At 34.4% G+C, this 27,595-nt stretch overlaps 1 protein-coding gene across 13 annotated transcripts in view; it reads right to left on the bottom strand.

Annotated features, from left to right (window-relative positions):
• The window catches only part of TMEM232 (transmembrane protein 232), a 332,283-nt gene that overhangs the window by 160,523 nt on the left and 144,165 nt on the right, over window positions 1-27,595 (bottom strand). For all 13 annotated transcript variants that reach the window (XR_008525429.2, XM_054555806.2, XM_054555796.2 and 10 more), the window contains one exon: window positions 10,835-11,013. Coding sequence is in view for 12 of the 13 variants with exons in the window: in XM_054555806.2 (XP_054411781.2) it covers window positions 10,835-11,013 (179 nt within the window). In the remaining variant the exon portion in view is untranslated. The remainder of the gene's footprint in view (window positions 1-10,834; window positions 11,014-27,595) is intronic.

The following is a 27,595-nucleotide window of genomic DNA, read 5'->3' on the forward strand; positions in this document are numbered from 1 at the left end:
CATGAAAAGCAACAAAAAAGTAGAAGAAAATATTTTGAAACTAACAAAGAGCTGGTTTATTTTATATATATATATATATAAATTCCCACAAATTAAAAAGTAAAAAATTCCAATTAAAAATGGGACAAAATTTCTAGCAGGCAATTTATACCAAAAGAATATCAAAATGGCCGATAAGCAAACAAAAGGATGCTCAGCTTCGTTAGTCACAAGTGAATGCAAATTAAAACTACAATGAAAGCTATTATATATCCATCAGAATGTCTACATTAAAAAGGCTGAAAATTTTTCAGTATTGGTAAGGATTATGTATTAGTTCCTGATGTTGTGAGAACAAAGTACCACAAAATCTGTGACTTAAAGAACAGAAGTTTATCATGTCACAGTTCTGAGGTTAGGTGCCTGAAATGAAGATGTCGGTAAGGCTGGTTCTTTCAGAGGGCTTAGAGGAAGAATCATGCCTCTCTTCTAGCCTCTAGTGATGGCTGGCAATACTTGAAATTTCTTGGCTTGTAAATTTATCACTCCAGTCTTTACCTCTGTCTCCACATGGCTCCATCCCTGTGTCTTTGTTTTCACATGATTGCCTTCTTATAAAGACACCAATCTTATTGGATTAGGGGCCCATCTACTCCAGTATGACCTTGTCTTAACTAATTACAACTACAGTGGCCCTATTTCCAAATATGATTCACATTCTGAGATAGTAGGCTTAGGACTATAACATATCTTTTTGGGAGCTACACAAGTCAACGCATAACAGCTGTGAAGCAACTAGAACTTTCAAACACTTTAAAAAGCTATTTTGCATGATCTATTAAGGTTGAATATAGACCTTCCATATGATCCAGTCATTCTCCTCTTCCATACCCAATACTAGATTGAGCCATATGAAATTACAGTTCTGGACAACAAAAGCCATTTGAATATCAGCCATTTCATATGGGCCAACCAGAAACACATAAACATTTGCATCAGAAGATATTACAAAAATGCTTATAGCATGATTATTCATAATAGCTTGAAATTGAATATATCCTACATGTCTATCAACACAATGATTAGGATAATGTGAAAGGTTCACAAGGAACAAACTGAAAATTTTTCCAATGGCCAAAGCTGGAACAATTTGAGCAATAGCAACAAAAGCAGTGTTGACTAATCATTAAAGAAAGAAGTTATATCCAGAATTTACAAAGATCTCCAAACAATTGATAAAATAGAAAACCCAAGAGAAAAAAAAGTAATTTTCGAGCTGGCAATTCACTAAGGAGAAAAGTTAAATGGTGAATAAAAAGTGAAAATATACTCAACATATTTGTATTACTGAGAAAATGCAAATTTAAACCACAGTGACTTTTTCACATTATACCAATGAGACTGGCTGTCCAGCAATCCATGCTGAGCCCAGATCTACAGTCAGGTGAGCACTATGCTACCCAGCTCCAGCCAATAAATCTGAAAAAATAATTTAGCCCTTCAAATCTTCTCATATTTTCATAGCTGGTTATAATCCCAACTTTAATCATCCATTATTTTATTTGTGCATGTGTATTTACCATTTTATTAAAATTATAAAACAACTTATAGAGTGCCATAGGTACTATAGCAGAATAAAATGTAAATGAAGAATCGGAACAAAGAAAAAGTGGTAAGGAAGTATAATGAAGCCAGAAGCAAAATTATTACATAAAATTTATGTAGTAAGAAATGTTAACAATCCTTTTTATCTTCTTGTTACCCTTATTAATATTCATTTTTTGCTTTTGTAGATTTTCTTAAAATAACTCAAGAATTTCATACAGGGAATAACTCACTGGGAAGAATGTTTAAGAGCACTGGCTATCAAAGTAGCACATATGAGTTTGAATTCAAGCACTGCAGATGGCTAGCTATGTATCCATAGTCAAGTTACTTCACCTTGCAAAAAAAAAACAAAACTGTTCTCATTTAAAGTTTCAATTTCCTCATCTGTAAAATCAAGACCATAATGTGTGTGTGTGTATATGTGGGGGTATATATATATATAATGCGTATATATAAAATAGTTTTATGAGAATTAAATAATGCACATAAAGTGTTTATCAGATGACATACAGTAAATATCAAATGTTAGCAATCATAAGTGTCTTTTTAAACATGACACATAAAAGAAAGAAACAATATTCATACTGAAGAATATAGCAGACTAAAATCCCATTTATGCAGCTTTCTATCAAAAACCCTTTTGTACGTAAAAATATCACCAAAAACTAAGAGGCTTAACACAACCACTTATTTAGCATATAGTTCCCCAGGTCAGCAATTTGAGCTGGGAACAGAAAATGGTTCTACTGGTCTGAGCTGAGTTTATTTTTGTGTCTGTGGTCAGAGTTTAGGGCAGCTGGGGACTGGCTTGGGAGTAAATCAGTTAAAATGGCGTGTCTGTTCCACGTTGTCTGTCATCTTCCAGCTGGATAATGCGCTTATTGACATGGCAGTTACTGGGTTCCACGAGAATAAGAGAGGGAAGACCCCAATGTGTAAATATTTTTAAAATATCTCCTTGTATAAGATGTGCCATTGCCTATTATCTAAATCAAGTAATATAGTCAAGCCAAGAATTTGAGTGTGGAAAGAATGAGCAAAGTGTGGTTGTAGAGAGCATTGAATAAATTGGGAATAATTACTCTAACAACATACCATGAGTTCCAAAGCAATAATTCATTATTTAAAAAAGTTATAGGAAATTGTACACTTAAGTTTTACCCAACATAAATTACCAAACAAATAAATTCAATTAGAACCAACAATTTTCCCCCACAACTAATTCCTCCACTTAGCATCTCTGATTCCATGAAACCACCTAAGTCTCCATCACCTTAGCCTGGTAATGCAAACAAACCTTCCAGATTTAATGCCCATGAATGCTCAATCCAAGCTATTTTCCCAACTTGGCAAGTCAACCTACAATGTTCTTTTCACAGTGTTCTTATTTCTGCATGGCTCATGACATTTTCTTATCTGCGAGATGCTCTTTGACCCTGCCACTTTGCATCATGTAATCCAACTTACAATTTAAATTTCCACCTCAAGTACTATTTAATACTTGAAGAAGACAATAATACATTCCCACTAATATTAAAAAAAAGTTAGGGATCAAACATTTATCTGGGCTCCTGAGTGCCATGAACTTTGATGCAGCTAGCCACATATATTACGTCCTTTTGTATTAGTCTTTGTCTATTTCTGGAGAATGTGCTTTCTGGATGAGACAATAAAGCTTATGTGTAAAGGTTATGTTTTATACTTCTTTGCATCTTGCATAGAATTCAGCTAGGCTGAAAAGACACAGTAAGTACTCAATAAATATTTATTTCATATTTTTTCTGATTTTGGTGAAAAAGTTTGTATAATTTTGTACTTTATATATCTGTAGTGTCTTAATATTAAGTAAGGGAATTCAAACTAAAGTGATTTTTTCAAAGTCACTAGGTTAAATACTTTATCATTTATGTCCATAAATCATATAGTCTATTGTTTAATAATCCAAATGTCTCTATCTCTAGCTAACTTTTAAATAAAATAGATATAGAGTTAACTGTGTGTTTTAGTTAAGGTATTCAATGCAAATTAAACACATTTCTTAAACATATACTATGCCTAAATCAATATAACTACTTTTAGAAATTTCTGATTTAGATTTGTCTGTGAGAAAAGCTAACTTTCCCCCTTCATTTAATATTTAAAATAAATGAAAACACCCTTTAAATGTCTTCTAAGCATTGAAAACAAATTAGCACAGGTAGTGGTTATGTGTTTGTTTATTTGTTAATTCTCAGCACTGACTACTCAAATAATGAGGTCTTTGCTTGTATTTAATATCTAAAATATATTTGCTATGTCTGATTGAGTTATGAATTTCAAATGTAATTATCTATAGATATTTACTAAAATTTTGAAGAAAAAAGAATATCTTATATCAAATGATTGGCTCTGAAAATGGCATATAAATAGAATTATAATTATAGAAATGATAAATTTGAGTTGACTTATTTAGTTACAGTATAATCCATTTGTGATTTGACAGTAGCATATAAAAATAGTTATAAGAAGACTAGAGAGTAATACAAATAATTGAAAGAATCATGGAAACAGAACAAAAAGAAAAGAATAAGGTTGGGTGAGGTGACTATATGCCATTTTCTATTTCTGTTAGAATTGTTCAAAAATTAGGCTGTAATTTTTTTAAGGTCCAACAAACAGTTTATACAAAATTAGTAATAAGGTTCATAGAGTGCATAAGACTAAAGAGGATTTATTTCCTAAATCCCAATAATGGGGATATTGAGTGATATAGTGGCCATCACTGAAATAAATACATTAATTTTCTTTGTTTCTCTTTTATTTTGGGGCTTTTAATCCAAAACCAAGGATAAAGCTGAAGCACAGTTGCATAAAAGCACGTCCATGAAATTCAAGACAGTATAATTCAAGTGGGCAGCTCTGTGATTGTCTTTTTCCAAGAAAAAAATAAAATATCTGGAGAAAATGATGAACTTCTTGTGTTTAGATAATATTCTTTAAGGATTATTATTCCAAATTGTACTTATGGCTAAAAAGCAAAGAGTTTAAGGTCTTATTTTCTATGAAGTATCAAGAGTATAGATACTTGGGGTTGCCAGTAATGGCCCATCCATATGCTTTGATAATAAACTGGGCAGATTAAATTTATTAATTGCCCTTCCTACTTATTAACATTAATTTGTATTCATAATTATTATCTAAAAACAGGACATTAGGAATATTAGGATAATTGCACCTGTGAAAGCTAGAAATAACCAGAAATTTTCAATGACAGAAAAACGTGTATTTCCTGATTACAAACAGATTAACTTGCCTCAAAATAAGATGTAAGAAAAACAAGTGTTTGTTGGCACTTTGAAATATCATAGGATGCCATATGGATAAAGCATCAATGGAAAAAATCACGTGTATTTTATGAAGAATGAATGGCCAATTTCAAAGTGGTTTTCTTTGAATATGAAGAAAAATATATATGTTCATTCAATCAGAGCTAGAAAAACCAAGAAGCTGTAAATATTTAAACTTTAACAAAAAGAGTTTAGTATTGGCAAGTCCAGATTTTGCAACATACTGTGTAATGGAAAACTTAAAATAAGATAGATCAATAATTTGCCATCCAAATTGAGAAACTTTTGAAAGTGAATTAATTTATGACTAGTAAGAAAGTTGGGACAATAGGCATGAACCCATGCTAACCTGGGCAAATTGGAATGCTTGGTCAGCATACTCATAAATGTCTCCAAAAGGCATAAACCCAAAACAGAACAATTACTCTTCCCAAAAATCAACTCTTCTCTTCAGGCTGCTTAGTCAGGAGAATGCCAAGTGCTGGACCTGTAGAGATCAGGGTGGCCACCTATCCTCATTGCCTGAAGAGAAAATACCAACCCAATTTTTCCCCACCTATTTTGGAAACAGATAAATAAAGCCATTAGTGAAATCCCTAAACCATGTCTACTCCATCAATGTTGTAAACTTTTTTCAAGCCTGCTATCTCATAGTTTCATGAAGATTTGTAGCTTGCCTCAGTTAGCACACCTGTAAGAAAGCACCACAATAAAAGAATTTCATCGGTTTACTTCATAGCTTACTTATCCTCTACTTCCTCCAAATATTTTGCTAAGTTATTTTCACTTTCTTCATCTGAAATTCATCAACATTTGCTGTTGAATTTTTTCTATTAAAAGCAAATGTTCTCCTCTTACAGTTCTAACAGCACAATAATAAAGTGTAATCTCTAGAGATATTGAGAAGTAATATAACTTAGAGTATAACAAATAACTTTTATCTCAGTATTTTATTTATTTACCAAAAACTTTAAATGTTTTATAACATGAATTCATTTAGTCATCATAACAAGCCTATGCATTAGATACTGTTCTTAGCCCCATTTTCAGAGAAGGAAACTGAAGTAAAAATATGCTGAAGGTCACTTAGATACTCTGTGGTAGAACAGCCATTTGAACCCAGGCAACCTTTGCTGTAGGTTCTGTGTTCTCAAAATCACTCAGCTTTCCTGTCTCTTATGTGATTTTCAGTTACTATCCCTGTCTGTGAGCATTAGAAATATCCCTTGGCATACAGTTTTCAAAAATAAGAAAACTAAGGCTGAGGAATAACTTGTTCCAAGTCCCATCTGTATAAAGAGATTCTGTGGAGTTGGAATTTAAACGGAATTATTTTTTCTCTGTTCCCAAGTGTTTAGCTACTCTCACCTACTGCTTTGGTATGACAAACTTGGTTTAAACATTCTCCAGTTATGACCCAACATATATTCAGTTACCTGCTAAATATGAGTGCACAGGTTAGTGTGTCAATAACAACGTTAAATATTAGCGATATTAATGAATATCTTAGTCTTGTCCTTGATATTCATATGAACAAATGTAGTAGGTCACTTGCAAATTTCTCTAAGTCTTGCTTGTTAAGATTTTTATATCCTTTCTACAGTCAATTTTCATCATTTATATTTTCTTAGAAAATCATTTATTGCACTATATTTTCACATATATTAGCATACAGTTGTAAACTGATCCTTTTATAATCATTTTCCAATTGCTTTCTTATAATCACATTCCCTTTACCCTTCTGGATTTTATGATTAACAAAAGTTTTCCTCATTTTTCCATTATATTAGCTAGTCCAAAATAGTTTATGTCTTATTTTTATTTTACCCAAGGAAACAATTTTAGGATTTATCAGTTCTATGCTTTTTATAGTCTGCTTTTATTTTTCTAAATGTACTTTCAACTTAAACTTTTTCTTATTTTTTACAAACATTTAAAAAATTATTCCTAGAGCTTACTACTTATGTGCTACTATTGCCATCTTAAAACAATTCTCCTTGCCCACCTGCATCTCTTACCACTCTTTGCTTCCCTTACCAGAGGCCAGCAAACATTGGTCTTTTTGCTCTTTTAACACACCAAACTAATTCTTTTCTTAGAGCCTTTGCAGGACACATTTTTATATCCATAAACTCTCTACCAAAGTATATTTTTTATGGATACTTCCTTCTCATTATTTAGGTCTCGTTTCAAATAATGCCTCATTGGAAACCCTTCTCTGACCACTCCAGGTGAAGCATCCACTCCCTACTCTCGCTGATCCCATTCCAGTAGCTTTGCCCTGTTTTGTTTTCTTCATAGTATAGATAGCACCATTTGATATTTTAATTCATTAATTTGCAAGTTTATTGACAGTCTCCTTGATCCAAACTTTATATTTAAAATAATATTTATCTCCTTGTCTAAAGCTGTATTGCTAGCACACAAAACAATGGCTAGTGCTTACAAATAGATTAATTAACTTCTTTCTAATATTTATTGTATTACCCTATTTTTATATTATGGTTATGAAGAAATACCTGAGATTAGGTAATTTATATAGAAATAGCAGTTTAATGGGCTCACAGTTCCACATGGCTGCAGAGGCCTCACAATCATGGCAGAAGTTGAAAAAGGAGTAAAGGCACAGCTTATATGGCGGCAGGCAAGAAAGCATGTGCAGGGGAACTGGCCTTTATAAAACTTGTGAGACTTATTCACTATCACAAGAACAACATGGAACAAAGCCCATACCCATGATTCAATGACCTCCCATTGGGTCCCTCCCTGGACATGTGGAGATTATGGGCAATACAATTCAAGATGAGATTTGGTTGCGGACACAGATAAACCATATAATTCCACCCTTGGCCCGTCCCAAGCCTCATGCCCTCACATTTCAAAATATAACAATACCCTTTCAACAGTCCCTCAAGGTCTTATCTCGTTCCAGCATTAACTCAAAAGTCCAAGTCCAAAGTCTCATCTAAAACAAAGCAAATTTCTTCCACCTATGAACCTGTAAAATCAAAATCAAGTTAGTTACTTCCTAGATACAATGGGGGTACAGGCATTGGGTAAATACACCCATTCCAAATGGGAGAAATTGGCCAAAACAAAGGGGTCACAGGCCCCATGCAAGTCCGAAATCCAATAGGGCAGTCATGAAACTTTAAAGTTCCAAAATTATCTCCTTTGACTCCATGTCTCACATCCAGGTCATGCTGAGGCAAGAGGTGGGCTCCCACAGCCTTGGGCAGCTCTGTCCCCTGTGGCTTTGCAGGGGACAGACCCACCCCTGTCTGCTTTCATGGGCTGGCACTGAATGCAAGCTCTCGGTGGGTCTACCATTCTAGGATCTATAGGATGGCAGCCCTCGTCTCACAACTCCACTAGGCAGTGCCCCAGTGGGGACTCTGTGCGGGGACTCCAGCCCCACATTTCCCTTTCATGCTGCCCTAGCAGAGGTTCTCCATGAGGGCTCTGCCCCTGAAGCAAACTTTTGTCTGGGCATCCAGACATTTCCATACATCTTCTGAAATCTAGACAGAGGTTCTCAAACTTCAATTCTTGTTTTCTGCACACCTGCAGGACCAATACCATGTGAAAGCTGCCAAGGCTTGGGGGCTTGCAACCTCTGAAGCCATATCCTGAGCTGTACCTTGGCCCCTTTTAGCCATGGCTAGAGTGGCTTGGATGCAGGGCACCAAGCAGGGGGGCCCTGGACTCAGCCCAGGAAACCATTTTTCCCTCCTAGGCCTCCAGGACTGTGATGGGAGGGGCTGCTGGGAATGTCTCTGACATGTCCTGGACACATTTTCCCTTTTGTCTTGGTCATTGGCATTTGGCTCCTTGTTACTTGTGCAAATTTCTGCTGCAGACTTGAATTCCTTCCCAAAAAATGGGATTCAGACTGCAAATTTTTCAAACTTTTATGCTCTGCTTCCTCTTGAGGATTTTGTCACTTAGAATTTTCTTCTGCCAGATGCCCTAAATTATCTCTTTCAAGTTCAAAGTTCCACAGATCTCTAGAGCAGGGGCAAAATGCTGCCAGTCTCTTTGCATAGCAAGAGTGACCTTTACACCAGTTCCCAACAAGTTCCTCATCTTCATCTGAGACCATCTCAGTCTGGACTTCATTGTCCACATCACTATCAGCATTTTGGTGAAAGCCATTCAACACATCTCTAGAAGTTCCAAACTTGCCCACATTTTTCTATCTTCTTCAGAGCTCTTCAAAATGTTCCAACTTCTGCCTGTTACTCAGTTCCAAAGTTGTATCCACGTTTTCAGGTATCTTTACAGCAGCACTCCACTCTACCAATACCAATTTACTGTATCAGTCCATTTTCATACTGCTGTGAAGAAATACCGAAGACTGGGTAATTTATAAAGAAAAAGAGGTTTAATGGATTCACATTTCCACATGGCTAGAGAGGCCACAAAATCATGGTGGAAGGTGAAGGAGGAGCAAAGGCATGTTTTACATGGCAACAGGCAAGACAGCATGTGCAGGGAAACTGTCTTTATAAAACCATTAGATCTCATGAGACTTATTTACTATTATGAGAACAACATGGGAAAAAACCCACTCCCATGATTCAATTAACTCCCACCAGGTACCTGCCATAACACTTGGGGATTATGGGAACTACAATTCAAGATGAGACTGGGTGGGGACACAGCCAAACCATATCATTTATCAAGGCATGTTTAATTTCCAAAGAATTGCAGATGTTACTCTTTAATTTTGTCATTTTTAATAATAAACTTATTTTTATTTTTATCTTAAAAATAATTTTACCATTAATTTAATCAATATTAAATTTAATTATTAAACATGGCTATAGCATGTACTTTAATATTTAAAGGGAACCCATTTGGAATGTTCATTCAACATATATTTATTGAGCACTTATTGTGTGTATTGGGATACAGCATTGAAAAAAACAGATGTTTCTGTGTGTTTTTCCTTTAATATGGTAGTTGTTTAATGTGTTATTACCCAAATTATAAAAATAGAATGTTCTTGTGTCCTCTCACTAACTACAGGATGCCCTTTAAGCTTCTAAATTATAATTTAGAAGGCTAGGAGATATAGGTTGATTTACAAATATAGTAGTCAAGCAGGCTGAGAGGAGAGGGAAGAGTCTTGGAGCTAGTGGGTAATCCAACAAAGGAACTTTTACCTTTACCTATTTATTTTCTATGTGTGTTGAAATCACTGAAGTTAAGACCACCTTTACCCTTTCTCTAGTCCGGTGTCATGATATGGCTGTGTTCAGCCTTCTTCCTGGTATTTCTGGTCACTGAACTAGACAAGGGAGGAAATGCTCAAGTGAGAGAATAGGTCTCTGGATTCCTAACATCATAAAAAGCTACATCATAAAAACGCCCCTTGCCCCTCCTATTTGAATCTTACCCATAGCCTGCCTCTTTTGGCAGCCCTTGCTATGAGGTAGTGAAAGTGCCCCTATGCAGCTCTTTCACAGCTCATCCTAACATAGCCCTCAAATTAGAGGATTGTGTTATGCTCCTTAAAACTTCCATTACTTTCTAAATGTCTTCATCAAGAAAAGAGAAAAAGAATCATGGCTTAACATGCTACTTCAATCTAGTGTACCTAACATGTCTATCAGAATTTCCCACCAAGTTAGAGTTCTATGGTGGAATCACCCCTTACTGAGGTGTACTTTTCCCTAGATGTGTTAAATGAATTTAATTCTGTTACAGACTTTTGGAGGCCTTTACACTACCATCTAGAGCTCAACTCTCCTATCTTTAATCAAAAATAGATCAGTGTTAAGTTTTAAAAATATTATTCTCAACTGTAAGTCGCTAGTACTCACTGAATGTAGACATTCCTTTTACCATGGAGAGAAATGACAACCATGCTTCCTAATGATAGATGTACATATTTATTGCCCAGTGTTTTACCTTACCTGAGCTATATTGATTGCATTTTGGATTCGTACATCTTCCTCGTAATCCTTTGTTTTCTGCAATGTTTGCCATATCATGTTTCTAAGTCCATCCTGTTCTTCATCTCCTTGAAGTTCCCATGAAATTTTCACCAGGTTATACACTAAGCCATAGTAACCAGTCCAGACTACTTGATCACCTGTTTAAAAAGAAAAAGTCTTTGGGAATTATCATTTTATTCACCTTGCTAAAGCATGATTGTGTGAAACAGAATAAACCAATTTTACCATAATTCATAATAATATTCTAAACTCTGAAATTCTAAGCTGTGAAAATTTCTGACCCTTCACTGCTTTCTCTCCTTTACATTTAAAACAGATCACAGATCATTTTAAAATTTCTAACCACATGAAAAGAAAAACTGCACCTAACTGGTATACTTCATAAATTTAAAAGTTAAATGGGTAAACTGTAAACTACATACACAAAACAAATTCTTAGAATTCAAGTAAAGAGGAATCTGTTCAAAGGAATATGAACACAGGCCACCATGGTGAATTTTTATAATAAAGTACAGAAACTAGAAAAATACTTCCTGTTATTAAAAAAGTCAAACATTATGAAACATGGTATTTGAACCAAGAAGAAAATGTTCAAATCATGTGAAAAGCATACAAAAACTACTGTTATAATTATGAGCTGAAAAATTCATTTCAATAATAGTGAAATAAATCAAATGGAATATAGGAAAAAGTAATGAAAACAGAGATTTAAAAACTCAAAGACACTCCTCTTCTAGAACTTATATAGCAATTAGCAATTTATATACATTATCAAGTTCCACTTTCAAAATATGTATTCTCCTTAGAGAAAGGAGAAAGACATTTCTATTTACTCTTTATAGTAATTATTTCTTACCTAGATATTGTATATTGCTATGCAGTAATAGGAAGAAAGAATTCCAATTTAGGTAGATGTGGGAGAAATAAATTTTGGGAATAAAATAATACAGTTATCATAGAAGAGATGAACTTAGCCAAAAACCAACATGAAAACACTGAGTATGTGAAGCAGGTAAGAAGAATAAGAAGAGGAAATGGTTCAGAAAGGGAACTGGAAGAGTTTTAAAGCCCTTTAAATTCCATATTGCACTTTTCTCCAAAACCCTGGTGACAGTCCATTGATGATTATTGCCCTTCCTGAATAAAGATAGAAGCACAACATGAAAAGTCACAATCCTCAACTTTTCCAAATGAATCTAGTTTTCATAATGCAGGTTAATAATAATAATCATTATTATTATAGCTAGTACACGGGGGGGGTACCAACTATGTGGTCCAATTTTAGTTCTCACTACAATCCTGCTATGTAGATGTTATATATACTTAGAATAATAAAAGGGAACATATAAACTTGAACTTGCTTAGAAAGCTCCCTGGCATCAGACAGCTGTTGAATGAATGATAGAGCAGGTAAAGGCTGGTCTAATCCTGTCCCATGCAGCACAGTCTCTCCAATTTACACAAGTACTTTTCTTTCTAGTCATGACCTTCCATTCCATTCATAGGAAAGAAAGAGTTTGAAAGAAAGAGGCAGAAGAGAAAGTATGTACATATTTTACAAGTAATAGGAGGAAGGCATATATCCAGTTTCCAATTTTAAGGTATTATCTACCTTTTCTATTATTGGAACTTTAGGAGAGAAAGTATAAACTGGAAGTAGGAAGCTACAGTTAAGCAGCCAATTATTATTGAAACGTCATTTTCTCCTTATAGGAACTTTACTAATTAAAATTGAGACATCACAATATTTGAAATAACATATAATATAAAACAAGTTTTTTGAATGAATGGCATTAATATTTTTGCACTGAACGTCTGGACTATAATAAAAAAGCCCAAATTTAAGGTTTTGGGGTTTTTTTAAACCATTTTCTTTGTGAATAGTCTTGACTAAGTTGAGAAAAAGATAATCTGTATCTTCAAGTAATTGGCAAGTCTGGGACATGAGAATAATTTGTAAGAGAAATTAGAGGGTAACTGTTAAATGAAAAGATGATGGTCATTGATATAACAATCGCAAAAGCAAGAGATCAATGAGGGCTAGAAGAGTAAGGAAAGGACTGGAGAAAGTATGAGTTTACAAGACTTGTCCAATAGGTAAATTTGGGAAAAGTGCAGAGGAAGATACCGGGCGAGTATTTCAAATGGAAGGATATCTGATAAAAGGTTAGCTCTGAGAATAAATACTGTAATAGCTTCCTAGTTCTTTCATCTTCCTGTCTTATTATTTACTGCTTCATCATTACTAATCCATGTTGTGGAAACTGACCTTTCTAAATCTCATTATGTTACTTCTCTACTCACAACTCAGCAAAGGATTGCCATTTGTCCCTATGTAAATTCCAAATCGCATGTCCAGGCAATTACTGTCTGTCTTTCTAATATGACATCATTTTGGAACACATCTATCACCACTCCTTTATTCCCACCCCTCTTGCTAATACACTAAAAACAGACAAAACTACTTGAAGTTCTAGAATACACATCTTATTTAATCTTCTAGCTCTTGTATAAACTTTTCACTTAACCAGAAGTTATTCTGTCCAAAATTAACTCCACACTACACCTGGCTTCTATCGATTCTCCTGCATTCTTTCTGCTAGGAATCCTTCTCTGAATCTCCATGGCTAGCTAGGTGCCCTTGTGCCTGATGTATTGTATCATATTGTAATTGCATATCTTACCTATGGATTCTAAACTACTGGAGAAGAGAGAATATCTTTTATTCACTCAGATATTCCTAGCATATAGCAAAGTGCCTACAACAAAGTACCTACAACACAGTAGATCTAATTTATAAAAATCTGTTAATTGAATTAGGGAAGTAGGTAGAGAGAACAACTACGTCCCTTTGCCTGGGGCTGAAGGGTTTCTTGGAACACAAGCTTTCAAGGACAAAACTGGGAAAGTCCACAGCAAATCAAGACATTTAGGTCAGGAATATGGCCCCCAGTAGTGAGTTAGTTATACAGACAGAGAAGGGAAGAGATGATAGTAAGAATCTCAAATGAATCTAAGGTGGACAGTTTATACTAAAAATAAATAAGAGGCCAGCCATGGTGGCTCACATTTGTAATCCCAGCACTTGGAGAGGCTGAGGCAGGAGGATTGCTTGAGGCAGGCCAGGAGATCAAGACTAGCTTGGGCAAAATACCGAGACCCTATCTCTAGAGTTTTTTTTGTTTTGTTTTGTTTTTTTAATTAGCTGGGCATGGTGGTGCACATCTGTAGTCCCAGGTACTCAGGAGGCTGTGTTGGGAAGATCACTTCAGCCACAGAGTTTGAGGCTACAGTGAGCTATGGTTAAAAAAAAAAATAGATAAGGTACCAAAGCTAGATAAAGATAAAGGGGATCAGATTAAATGGTAGATGTTTGAGGAAGGGAGTAATGTTATGTCTGCTCAATGCAATGTCATGTTTATTCAAGCAATAAACTGAGAAACCAATATAGGAGTTTTACGAGGTAATCTAGGTCTTTACTGCAATGGGCAGCAGGAGATTGGCAAGGAAGGGACAGAAACTTAAGACACTGTGGAGAAGATCTAAATGGACTTCTTAGCTATGGGGAAACAGGCAGAAATAAAGGGGAAAGGAGAAGTACATTTTTAAGCTCAGGAGACTGAAACAATAATAAAACCGCTTGAAGAAATGAGAAGAGTGTATAGAAGAGTCACTTTTAAGAAAAAGAAGATAAATATTATTTGGAAAATGTGGCATGGGAAGGGAGACTGTAATGTTCAATGTCCCGTAGTTTGTTGTAAAAATATGGCTAGAATGCAGGTAAAATAGCAAGACTGAGATTGTTGATTTGTGGGTCATTAGCTTGAAGTCAATATAAGTAAGAAAACACATTAATTTTTAAGTTAATAATTCTGGATTGTGAGCCTCTGAGAAAAAATAAGTTTTTGAACAATATTACAAATAAAACATACAGTGAATTTTAACTAATTTCTACATTTACTTACAGGCTCTCAACATTAACACAAATGATTGACAAAAATACATACAAACCACTTTCCTCTATATATTTAAAATTATTACTTATTGAAGGTCAATATTTTATAAAACTACAATAGTTGAATTATCAAAATGAATACACTTTGGTTTTAGAATCCACAAGATCAATGATAACCCATAAAATATATTCTGATAGTTATGTTTTAGAAAGTCATAATTCCTTTTAAATTCCATTCATATTTTTAAAAGTGAGCTGTTCACCTGTTGATTTAAACTCAATTGAAGTGCTGCTGATGAATAATATTCACGGGGAGAATTTATTACATCCAATTGACTGACAGTTAATGAAGAAAAAAACCTTATAAAGACAGATGGTATGTGTTACAACTGTCATAAAAAGTAGACCACATTCTAATTTGCACATCTAGACATTTGCTGAGAAGCATGCCTGCTATGAAATGTTTCAACAAGGGACCAAGCTGTAGCATAAGGCACTCTTCTGTTCTGCTTTGAGTGACCCTGTGGCAGCTATCAAAGATGTCACTTTAAATATACTGAGAGAAAATATGTCTATGTCTGCAGCTAAGCAGGCAGTATCCTAGGATATAAAAATGCCAAACCAAAACAAGTTCTTAATAAATTCAAAAATTTTATTAAGAAACCACCACTGTACTTGAAAATCAATATTATGCCTTTTCTTTGTATTAGTAATGCCTTATTCCAGTGTTTGAACCCTTTGGTAGCCTTTAATTGCCACTGAAGAGATTTACGTTTCATATATTTAGTGAAAGCAAAATATGAATATTTCTACTTATATGAATGAGTGTAAATGAGTATAGCCTTTGCAATTCTGTCAAATATAATATGACACTACAAAATCAAATGTGCCACTTAAAGGTAATTCAAATGTAGAATGTGGTTCAAAACACTGATGTTATGCAATGCCATGCAGAGTTGAAGGAACTAGATCAATGCCAATAAACTAATGGTTGGACAAGAACCAGTCAGCCAGCCATGCATTTAACTAATATTTACTGAGTGAATGCTAGATGCCAGCCATTGTTCTCTGTACTAAAGAAAAAGACAAACTGCTTCTCTTGGTATACTTTATTCCAATGGACAGAGACAGATATAAAGAAAGTAAATATAACAGTATCAGTTTATTATGAATGTTATGAGAATAATAGAAGATGGTAATATGACCAACAATGACTAGAAGAAGAAAACTGCTGTAGACAGAATGAGAGCAAAACGTCCATGAGGAGTTGATATTCAAGCTAAGATGTAGCTGATGAAAAAGAGTTTATCATTGAAGGAACAAGGGAAAAGCATTTTCAAGAGTGGAGGATGAAAAATGCAAAGGCTTTGAACCTAGAATAGCTTGCTAGTTTAGAGAAACGGGAGAAAATACAGAATGAATGTATTACAAGACACCTGAGGGTCATGGGACAAGACTATGTCAGGTAGGTATGACCTTTACTTAGGTACCCTCTGAATGATCACAGCCAATTTGTGGGCCATAGAAAAGAGTTTAGATTTTATTCTTAGTATAACAAACAACTATCATGGCATTTTTTTTACTAATTCAAAATCATAAGATGCTTGTTAAATATTAGTCAACAACTCATTCCTCTCTCAATAGAATACTAGTAAAAAGTACATTTTCCCTGTATACAATTTTATTACCTATAAGTTTCATGTTCTACATTAGCTCTCTAGACTTGTTCATCCTATATGTCTGCTACTTTGTATTATAGCTTTTTAAATGAGAAAAGGAACTGTCACATTTTACCTTTTCGCTTCTTGGTAGAAAATGGACTCTATGGAATATAAGAGGGAAGGAGGAAGACATTTAACTTTTTGAAGTAATCTAGAAGCAAAGTGATGATAGTTTGGACTTGGAAAAGGTGCACTAAAGAATTAACCATGCTCAAAGAGAGGGTTGGCCTTTGTCCTTGGCTCTGGGCAATAATCTCATAGGCCTTGGAATGTCCTGACTAATAAAAATGACATTATTTACCTGGGGTCTTTGGGTATGTTAAATAGTTTATTCTACAAAATTTGATTCATGGTGGGGTGGCTTGGGCCACATTGTATAAGCTTGAACATTGGTGAGGCCAGATACTAGAGACAGCCATGCTGCAGGCAGTTAACCAAGTGTATGTGACCAAGCCCCCCACAAAAACTGTAAATTGCAAAGCTTGGGTGAACTTCCATAGTTGACCATACTCTATGTATATTGTCACACATCATTGCTAGAAGTAAATGTTCTTCACACCACTTCTCTGGGAGAGGATAATGGGAAGCTCTGTACTTGCGTCTCTCCTGGACTCTGCTCTACGTACCTCTTCCTTTGGCTGATTTTAATTTATATCCTTTCACATATAAACCATAACCCTGAGTAAAATGACCTTGCTGAATTCTGTGAGTCCTTCTAGCAAATTATCAAACATGAGTGATGTATTAGGGATCTCCAGACTTGCAGTTGGTGTTAGAAGGGAGGGTGGTTCTGGAGACTCCCAAACTTGCAGCTGGTGTCAAAAGAGAGGGTAGTCATGAGGACTCGTGAACTTCAGAGGAGACAACAATAGAGATAGGGGTGGAAAAATTGGGAATATACTTTTGGATGGCAGGATACAAAGAATTCTAGGACACTATTTTCAGAATATTGTTATACTATAGTAATACAAATAATGACAATGATGATATATGTATCACTATATATGTACATAATATATAAGTGAAATTGTTATTTTGCATATATCATCATATTTGATCATTACATATATTAAACAAATATTCAACAGAATAAACTGAAGAGAACTGAGGTATTATATGCCCATATTTTGTTGTAGGTAATATGGAAAACCAAACTTTAAATGTGGTAGTTGATTAAAGCACAATAGCAAATAGGATGCCAAAAGGTAGATGAATAATGAAGACACTGAGTAGAATTTGCTTAACTTGAAATTTTGTGATCTTTTCTAATTGTCAATTATGAAAATGTATTAATTAAAAATAATTATTGTGACCAAGATGGCTGGCTAGAAGCAGCTAAGGTGTGTGGCTCTTGTGGACAGAAATAGAAGGGGCGAGTAAATACAGCACCTTCAAGTGAAACATTCAGGTGCTACAGTTGAGACTAATCAAAAAACAACTCAACCCATGGAGAATGGAGAAAAGCAAGGCAGAATGGTGGCCAGCCTGGGAGCAACACGGAGCCAGGCAAAACCTCCTCCACTCAGAGAAGCAGTGAGTGAATGTGTGACCCTGGGAAACCATGCTTCTCCCACAGATCTTTGCAACCCTCAGGTCAGGAGATACATCATGAATCCCCTCCACCGGGGCCTGCAGTCTGACACAGGGTTATGTAGAGTTTCAGCAGAGCAGCTGTTCAGGCATACAACGGGACCCAGAAGCTTAGATATTCTTGCTTTCTGGTTTTCCTGGCAAAAGTAGCTGCAACTCCAGCAAAAAAGGAGGTTATGTCCCTGTACATACTCCTAGGAAAGAGGCTGAATCCAGGGGGCCGAGCAGTGATGGTCTGCAGACTTCACTTCCACAGCACCTTGCAGGCCATCTAAATAGGAAGAGATGAAGTCAAACTATCTCTGTTTGCAGATGGCATGATCCTACTTTTAGAAAACCCCATAGTCTTAGCCCAAAAGCTTCTTAAGCTGATTAACAACTTCAGCAAAGTCTCAGCATGCAAAATCAATGTGCAAAAATTGTTAGCATTCCTATACACCAAAAGCGGTCCAGCCTAAGGCCAAGTTTGGAATGAACTCCCGTTCACAAGTGTCACAAAAAGAATAAAATACCAAGGAATACAGCTAACTATGGCAGTGAAAGATCTCTGCAAGGAGAACTACAAACCACTGCTCAAAGAAATCAAAGAGAATACAAACAAATGGAAAAACATTCCATGCTTATAGATAAGAAGAATCAATATTGTTAAAATGGCCATACTGCCTAAAGCAATTTATAGATTCAGTGCTATTCCTATTAAACTATCACTGACATTCTTGACAGAACCAGAAAATACTGAAAATCTATATGGAATAACAACAAAAAAAGCCTGAATAGCCAAGGCAATTCTAAGCAAAAAGAACAAAGCTGGAGGCATTATGCTACCCGACTTCAAACTATACTGCAGGGCTACATTAGCCAAAACAGCATGATACTGATACAAAAACAGATACATAGACCAATGGAACAGAATAGAGAACCCAGAAATAAGACCATACACCTACAATTATCTTATCTTCAGTAAACCGAACAAAAACAAGCACTGGGGAAAGGATTTCCTATTCAATAAATGGTGCTGAGATAACTGGCTAGCCACATGCAGGAGATTGAAACTGGACCGCTTCCTAACACTATGTACAAAAATTCACTCGATATCAATTAAAAACTTAACTGTGAGACCCAAAACTATGAAAATCCTGGGAGACAACCTAGGCAATACTATCCAGGACACACACACAAGCAAATAAGTCATGACGAAGATACCAAAAGCACTGCAACAAAGCAAAACTTGACAAATGGAATATAACTAAACTAAATGGCTACTGCACAGCAAAAGAAACTATGAACAGAGTAGACAATCTAGGGAATGGGAGAAAATTTTTGCACATTATGTACCTGACAAATATCTAACATGCAGCATCTATTAGAAAATTAAACAAATTTACAAGAAAAAAAATCCCATAAAAAGTAGGCAAAAGATAGGAACAGACACATCTCAAAAGAAGACATAGATGTGGCTAACAATCATATTTTAAAAAAGCTCAACATTACTGATCAGTACAGAAATGCAAATCAAAACCACAATGAGATACCATCTCACACCAGTCAGAATGGCAATTGTTAAAAGTAAAAAAATAACAGGTGCTGGTGAAGTTGTGGAGGAAAAGAAATGCTCATACACTGTTGGTGGGAGTAAATTAGTTCAGCTATTGTGGAAGACAGTGTGGCAATTCCTCAAAGACCTAAGGACAGAAATACCATTCTACCCAGCAATCTCATTACTAGGTATATACCCAAAGGACTATAAATCATTTTATTATGAAGACACATGCATGTGTATATTCACTGCAGCACTATTCACAGTAGCAAAGACATAGAATCAACCTAAATGCTTATGAATAGTAGACTGGATAAAGAAAATGTGGTACACACATGCCATGGAATACTATGCAGCCATAAAAAATAATGAGATCATGTCTTTTGCAGGGACATGGGTGGAGCTTAAGGCCATTATCCTTAGAAACTAATACAAGAACAGAAAACCAAATACTGCATGTTCTTACTTATAAGTGGGAGCTAAATGATGAGAACACATGGAGACACAGAGAGGAACAACACACACTGGGGCCTTTTTGGAGGGTGGAGGGTGGGAGGAGGGAGAAGATCAGGATACATAACTAATGGGTACTAGGCTTAGTGATAGTGACCTGGATGATAAAATAATCTGTACAACCAATCCCCATGACACAAGTTTACCTATGTAACAAAACTGCACTTGTATCTCTGAACTTAAAATAGAAGTTAAAAAATTAAAATTAAAAATTAAAAAAATGAAATTACAAAAACATATAAAAATAATTAACTTCTGGAATTTTAACTGGAAACCAAGGATAAAAGTAGTTGATTCTCTTTTCAATAATAATTTTGATTCTAATAAATAAACTACAGGAATATCAGACTTCTGACTTTTGTATTTATTTTAAATTTCACTAAGCTAAATTTATACTACCAAGAGATGGAATAATAATTATAAGTAGATAATTCTCACAGATTTCTGTATTCCAGGGACAACAAAGAAATAAAGAAGAAAATAACAAAAATGTTCTTGGAAATTGTAAAAAAGAATATGAATATTTTACCTTTATAACTACATTATGTTACATGCAAAACCTTTTTAGAACCCATAATCTTGAAGAAACTAAGATTACAAGAGATATAACAAGTTGCCTTAAGTAATCTAAAACTGAGCTGTAACTCATCCAAAATTGCTGACATCCAAAATTGGTGATACCAAATCTAGTCCAGTGAAAATTTATTCACCTACAACTGCCTTTCTTGAAACCGTATTGGTGTTATTTCTCCTCCTCTTCTTACCTAAATATCTCCTACTTCATCCCATTTGAGGATTTTTATTAATTCTTCTACTCAGTAACCACTGATTAGAAGGTTTCTCTTTAAAAAGTGAAAAAGTCTCGTGACATCGGCAAGATAGCATAATAGAAAACACTGGACTCTCTTTTCTATCATGGAAACATCAATTCAATAGGAACAAATGAATCAATTCTCATTATGAAAAATCCAGAAACTAGTAGAAGGGCTTAGATTTAGTGTGTAAATCTAGCCACACTGAAACCAGTAGTAAAAGCAGAAACACCCTTGTGCCATAACCCCTACCATTTGCACAGTGCTATACAATTTAGAAAACACAATTGGGTGGAAACTTCGCAAATCTAGGAAGAAAAATGTACATCCAGATCCAGGAGGCCCAAAAGATCTTAAATAAAATTAACCCAAAGAAATTCACACTGAGACACATTATATTCAAGATATCAAAAGTATAGGAGATAATTTTGAAAGCAGTGAGAGAAAAACAACTTGTCATGTCAAGGGGATGATTCTAAGACTACCCAAAGATTTTTTTAAGCAGGAATTTTGCCTACCAGAAGGGAGTGAGATGATATGTTCAAAGGGATGAAAGAAAAAAAAATCTGCCAGGAAGATACTATACCCGTAAAACTGCAGTTTAAAAAAAAAAAAAGAGAAATACTTTCTCAGACAAACAAAAGTTGAGGGAACGTGTTATAACTAGAATTGCCTTACAACAAATCCTAAAGGGAGTTCTTCGACTTGAAAAAAAGGGATGCTAAACTACAATATGATAGCATAAGAAAATATAAAGCTCATTGGTAAAGGTAAATATATAGACAAATAATACTATATTAGTGTAACAATGGTAAGTAAATCAATTTAAAAATATGTTAATGTATACATAATATAAATAGATGTTAATTGTGACATCATAAGCATAAAATGTTTATTAGAGCTTTGAGAAGTGTAGAGCTTTGTATAAGATTGATGTTGTTTTCAACACAAAATAGATTGTTGTATTTTAGGTAAGACCCATATTAATCTCAAAGGAAATACTTATAGAAGTTACACAAAAGAAAAAGAGAAAGGAATCAAGGCATGCCAATAACAAACACAAACACATACACACACACACAAAAGAAGACAGAGCAGGAAAAGAGAGACAAAAATAAAACACGTAACAAAATGGCAATAATAAATCCTTATATATCAATAATTACTTTAAATGTAGATTAATTAAACTTCCCAATCAAAAGACATAAAGTGGCTAAGTGTATAAAAAATAGGACTCAAACATAAGGTATCTATAAGGGGGTCACTTTATATTTAAGGATACACATAGACTGAAAGTAAGGCATGGAAAAGACATTCCATGCAAATGATGATGAAAAGAAGCCAGAGTGGCTATACTTATATAGAAAAAAGAAATAATAGGCTTTAAGTCAAAAAATTGTCACAATAGACTAAGAAAAATATTATGTAATATAAAAGGATCAATCCACTAGAAAGATATAACAATTATAAATATATATGCAACCAAGATCAAAGCACCTAAATACAGACATTTGCCACATAACAGTGTTTCAGTCAACAACAGACTGCATATATGACAGTTTTCCCATAAGATTATAGTGGATAGAGCTGAAAAACATTATATTAGCTGGTGACATTTAGCTGCTGTAATGTTGTAGTGCAATGCATTACCTTTTCTATGTTTAGAGGCACAAACAGCATTGTGTTGCAATTGCCTATAGTATTCAGTACATTAACATACTGTATATGTTTGTAGCCTAGAAGCAATAGGCTATACCATGTACCCTAGGTATTTAGTAGGCTATACCATCTAGGTGTGTGTAAGTATACTCTACTATGCTTGCATAATGGTGAAATTGCCTAATGATGCATTTTTAAGAACATATCCTTATTCTTAAGCAATGCCTGACTATATATGAGGCAAACATTGACAGAACTAAAGGGAGAAATACAGCAATACAATAATAGTAGGAAATCTCAATAATAAGGATGACAACCAGACAGAAAATTAATGAAGAAACAGCCAACTTGCACAATACTAAAGACTAAATAGACCTAAAAGGCATATACAGATCACATAACCCCAAACATAATTTTTTTTCAAGTACACATAAAAAATTCTCCAGAACTGATCACTTAATAGGTCACAATGAAAGTCTTCACAAATTCAAGAAGATTGAAACTATGCTATATATTTTTCAACCACAGTGGAATGAAACTACCAACTAATAGTGGATGAGAGCCAAATCAAGAATGCAATCCCATTTACAATAGGCACAAAGAAATAAAATACCTAGGAATAGATATAACCAAGGAGGTGGTTAGATCTCTATAAGGAGAACTACAAAACACTGCTGAAAGAAGTCAGAGATGATACATACAAATGGAAAAACATTCTATGCTCATGGATAGAAGAATTAATATCATAAAATGGCTATACTGCTTAAAGCAATATACAGAGTCAACACAATTCTTACCAAACTACCAGTATTATTTTTTACAGAAATAGAAAAAAACACTATTCTAAAATTCATATGAAATTGAAAAATTCATATGAAATTGAAAAATAGCCCAAATTGCCAAAGCAATCCTAAGCAAAGAGAACAAAGCCAGAGGCATTACATTAACCAACTTCAAGCTATACAACAAGGCTACAGTAGCCAAAACAGCATGGTACTAGTACAAAAACAGGCACACAGATCAGTGGAACAGCATAGAGAACCGAGAAATGAAGCCACTTGCTTACAACCATCTGATCTTTGACAAAGTCAACAATAACAAGAAGTGGGAAAGTACTCCCTATTCAATAAGTGGTGCTGGGATAACTTGCTAGCTATAGGCAGAAGATTGAAACTGGGACCCCTTCCTTAAGGTATATACAAAAATTAACTCAGACTTAATTAAAGACTTAAATGTGAGACTACAAACTATAAAAATCCTAGAAGAAAACCTAAGAAATGCCATTCTTGACACAGGCTCTGAGAAAGAATTCATGATGAAGACACCAATAGCAATTAAAACAAAACCAAAAATTGACAGGTGGGAACTAATTAAAGAGCATCTGCACAGTCAAAGGAACCATCAACAGAGTAAACAGACAACCTACAAAATGAGAGAAAATATTTGCAAATTATGCATCCAACAAAGGTCTAATATCCAGAATCTTTAAGGAACTTAAACAAATTAACAAGGAAAAACCAAACAACTCCATTAAAAAAATGCGCAAGGACATAAACAGACACTTCTCAAAAGAAGACATACATGCATCCAAAAAGCATATAAAAAAGTCCAACATCTCTAGTCATTAGAGAAATGCAAATTAAAACTACAATGAGATACCATCTCACACCAAACAGAGTGACTGTTATTTAAAAAATAAAAAAATAACAGATTCCGGCAAAAGTTGCAGACAAAAGGGAATGCTTATACACTGTTGGTGGGAATGTAAATTAGTTCAGCCACAGTGGAAAGCAGTTTGGAGATTTCTCAAAGTTCTTAAAACAGAACTATGATTCGACTCAGCAATCTCATTACTTTGTATATACCCAGAAGAAAATAAATTATTCTACCAAAAAAGACAACATGCACTTGTGCATTCATTGTAGCAGTATTCATAATAGCAAAGACATGGAATCAACCTACATGTCCATCAACAGTGAACTGGATAAAGAAAATATGGTACATATACACCATGGCATACTACACAGCCATAAAAAGAATGAAATAATATCCTTTATAGCAACATGTATGCAACTGAAAACCATTATCCTAAGCAAATTAATACAGGAACAGAAAACCAAATACCACATGTTCTCACATATACGGGGGAGCTAAACATTGAGTACACATGGACATAAAGATGGCAATAATAGACACTGGGACTACTAGAGGTGGAAACAAGGGGAAGGGGCAGTGGCTGAAATACTAATTATTGGGTACTATGTTCACTAACCTAGAGCTCACTACCTGGACCAGGAACAAGCCAAGGTTGTCTACTCTGGTGATGTCTATTTAACAGAGTACTGAAAGTGCTAGCCAGAGCAATTAGGCAAGATAAACAAATAAAAGGCATCCAAATAAGACAGGAAGAAGTAAAAGTATCTCTGTTTGCAGATGACATAATCTTATATGAAGAAAATCCTAAAGACTCCACAAAATCAAGTGTGTTAAAACCAATAAACTAAACTAATTTAGTAAACTTGAATGGTACAAAATCAACATACAAAAATTATTTGTTTCTATACACTAATAACAAACTATACAAAAAGGAAATTAGTAAAACCTTACATTTATGATAGCAACAAAAAGAATAAAATACTTAGGAATAAATTTAAGCAAATTAGTTAGACTTCTGCATTAAAAGCCACAAAACATTGTTTAAAAACTGAAATGAGACACAAATGAAAAGACATCTTTTGTTCCTTGATTGAAATACTTAATATTTTTAAAATGTTTACACTACCTAATGTAATCTACAAATTCAATGCTGTCTCCATCAAAATCTCAATGGCATTTTAGACAGAAATAGAAAAAGAAACTCAAAAATTTCAATGGCCTAAAAAGATCCCAACTAGCCAAAACAATCTTGAAAAAGAACAAAGTCAAAGGCATCACATTTACTGATTTCAAAGTATACTTCAAGGCTACATAAATTAAAACAGTACTAGCCTAAATACTGATATATAGACTAATGGAACAGAATAGAGATCCCAGAAATAAATCCACACATATACAGCCAACTGATATTCTACATGAGTGCCCTGAATATATAATGGGAAAAGGATAGTCTCTTCAACAAATGGTGTTGGGAAAATTGGATATCCATATATAAATAATAAAATTAGACCCTTATACCATACATAAAAATCAACTCAAAATTGATTAGAGACGAACAGAAGACCTGAAACTAAAACTCATAGAAGAAAATATGGGGAAAATACTCTTAAAATTGGTTTTAGCAATGATTCTACGGAAATAACACCAAAAGCACAGGCAACAAAAACAAAAATAAGTTCAAGTGGAACTACATCAAATAAAAAACCTTCTGTACAACAAAAGAAAAAATCAACAGAGTAAAATCACATCTTACAGAATGGGGGAATATATTTGCAGACATCTACATGTTGAAACATTAATCTTGAAAATAAGAAACTCTTAAAACTCAATAGTAAAATAAAACTAATAACTTGATTACAAAATGGGCAAAGGACTTAAATAGACATTTCTCCAAAGAAACATAGAAGTAGCCAAATGGTATATGAAAATATGCTCAATATCACTAATTATCAAGGAAATACGAATCAAAAGCACAATTAAATATCACTTCACAACTGTTAGAATATCTATTATCAAAAAAAAAAAAAAAAAGAAAAAAAAAAAGACAAGTGTCGGCAGGGTTGTGAGGAAATTGGAATCCCTGCAGTACACTACTGGTAGGAATGCAAAGTGGTATAACTGCTACAGAAAACAGCATACAATTTCCTTTAAAAATTAAAAATGGAAGGGCTATATGATCTGGCAATTCCACTTCTGGATATTGATCCAAAGGAATTAAAATCAGGAACTCAAAGAGATATTAGCATTACCATACTCATTGCAGCACTGTTCATAATAGTCAAGATATGTAAACAATCTAAATGTCTGTTGACAGATGAATGGATAAGGAAAATGTCATATACACATAAAATGAAATATATTCACACCAAGAAAAAAAAAAGAAAATTCTGCAATATGCAACAACATGGATGAAGCCTGAAAAATTATGCTAAGTGAATTAAGCCAATCACAGAAGGGTAAATACTACATGATTCCACTAAATGAGGTATCTAAAATAGTTAAGCTGCCAGAGGCAAAGAATAGAATGGCAGTTACCAGAGGTTGGTGGAGGGAATAAGAGAATTGCTAATCAATGGGTATAACATTTCAGTAATACAAGATGAATAAGTTCTAGAGATCTGCTGTAAAACATTGTGTCTCTAGATGCAGGATTCATGTGTTTGATTAAATTAGTGATGTCTCTGTCTGTGAACATATTATGTTACTCTTGATGGATGGGAGGAGTGAAGAGTAAAGTGACACTATAATTTTAGCATTCATTTCTGGACCATATTAAATGACAGAAAAAACATTCTGAAGCATGCTGAAGGATCTTAATATAATTCTTACTAGTGTAACAAAGAAATTTACAAGCACTTAGTGAGTTATTTTCATTAATGAATATATATCACCATAATTAATTAAGATAGGAAGCCTAAATCTTATTTTTTCTTCTCTGGTATGATATATTATTATAAAAATTAATTTTTAAAATGACAAGTTGGAATGTACTTTAGCACCATAAATACTTTGGAAACATTGCATTATTTCTGGTTCATGGGTCTTTTCCCTCAGTGTTCAGCTACAGGTGGATTTTAGACCAATGGATCTGAATGGAATACTTTGTATTGTTTATTCTTCAAATATGTAAGGACAATTCCCATAAGATTCCCAGCTCCTTCTTAAGTAGGTGAAGACCTTTACTTGGTAAAAAGCTTTGGATTGAAAGTTCCAATGTGTGTTTTTAGCCCATTCCAACAAAAGGAACAGTTACCAACCACACAAGGGAATAAACAG

The sequence above is a fragment of the Pongo abelii genome, chromosome 4 (assembly GCF_028885655.2).
Source record: "Pongo abelii isolate AG06213 chromosome 4, NHGRI_mPonAbe1-v2.0_pri, whole genome shotgun sequence".
Classification (NCBI taxonomy): Eukaryota; Metazoa; Chordata; class Mammalia; order Primates; family Hominidae; genus Pongo; species Pongo abelii.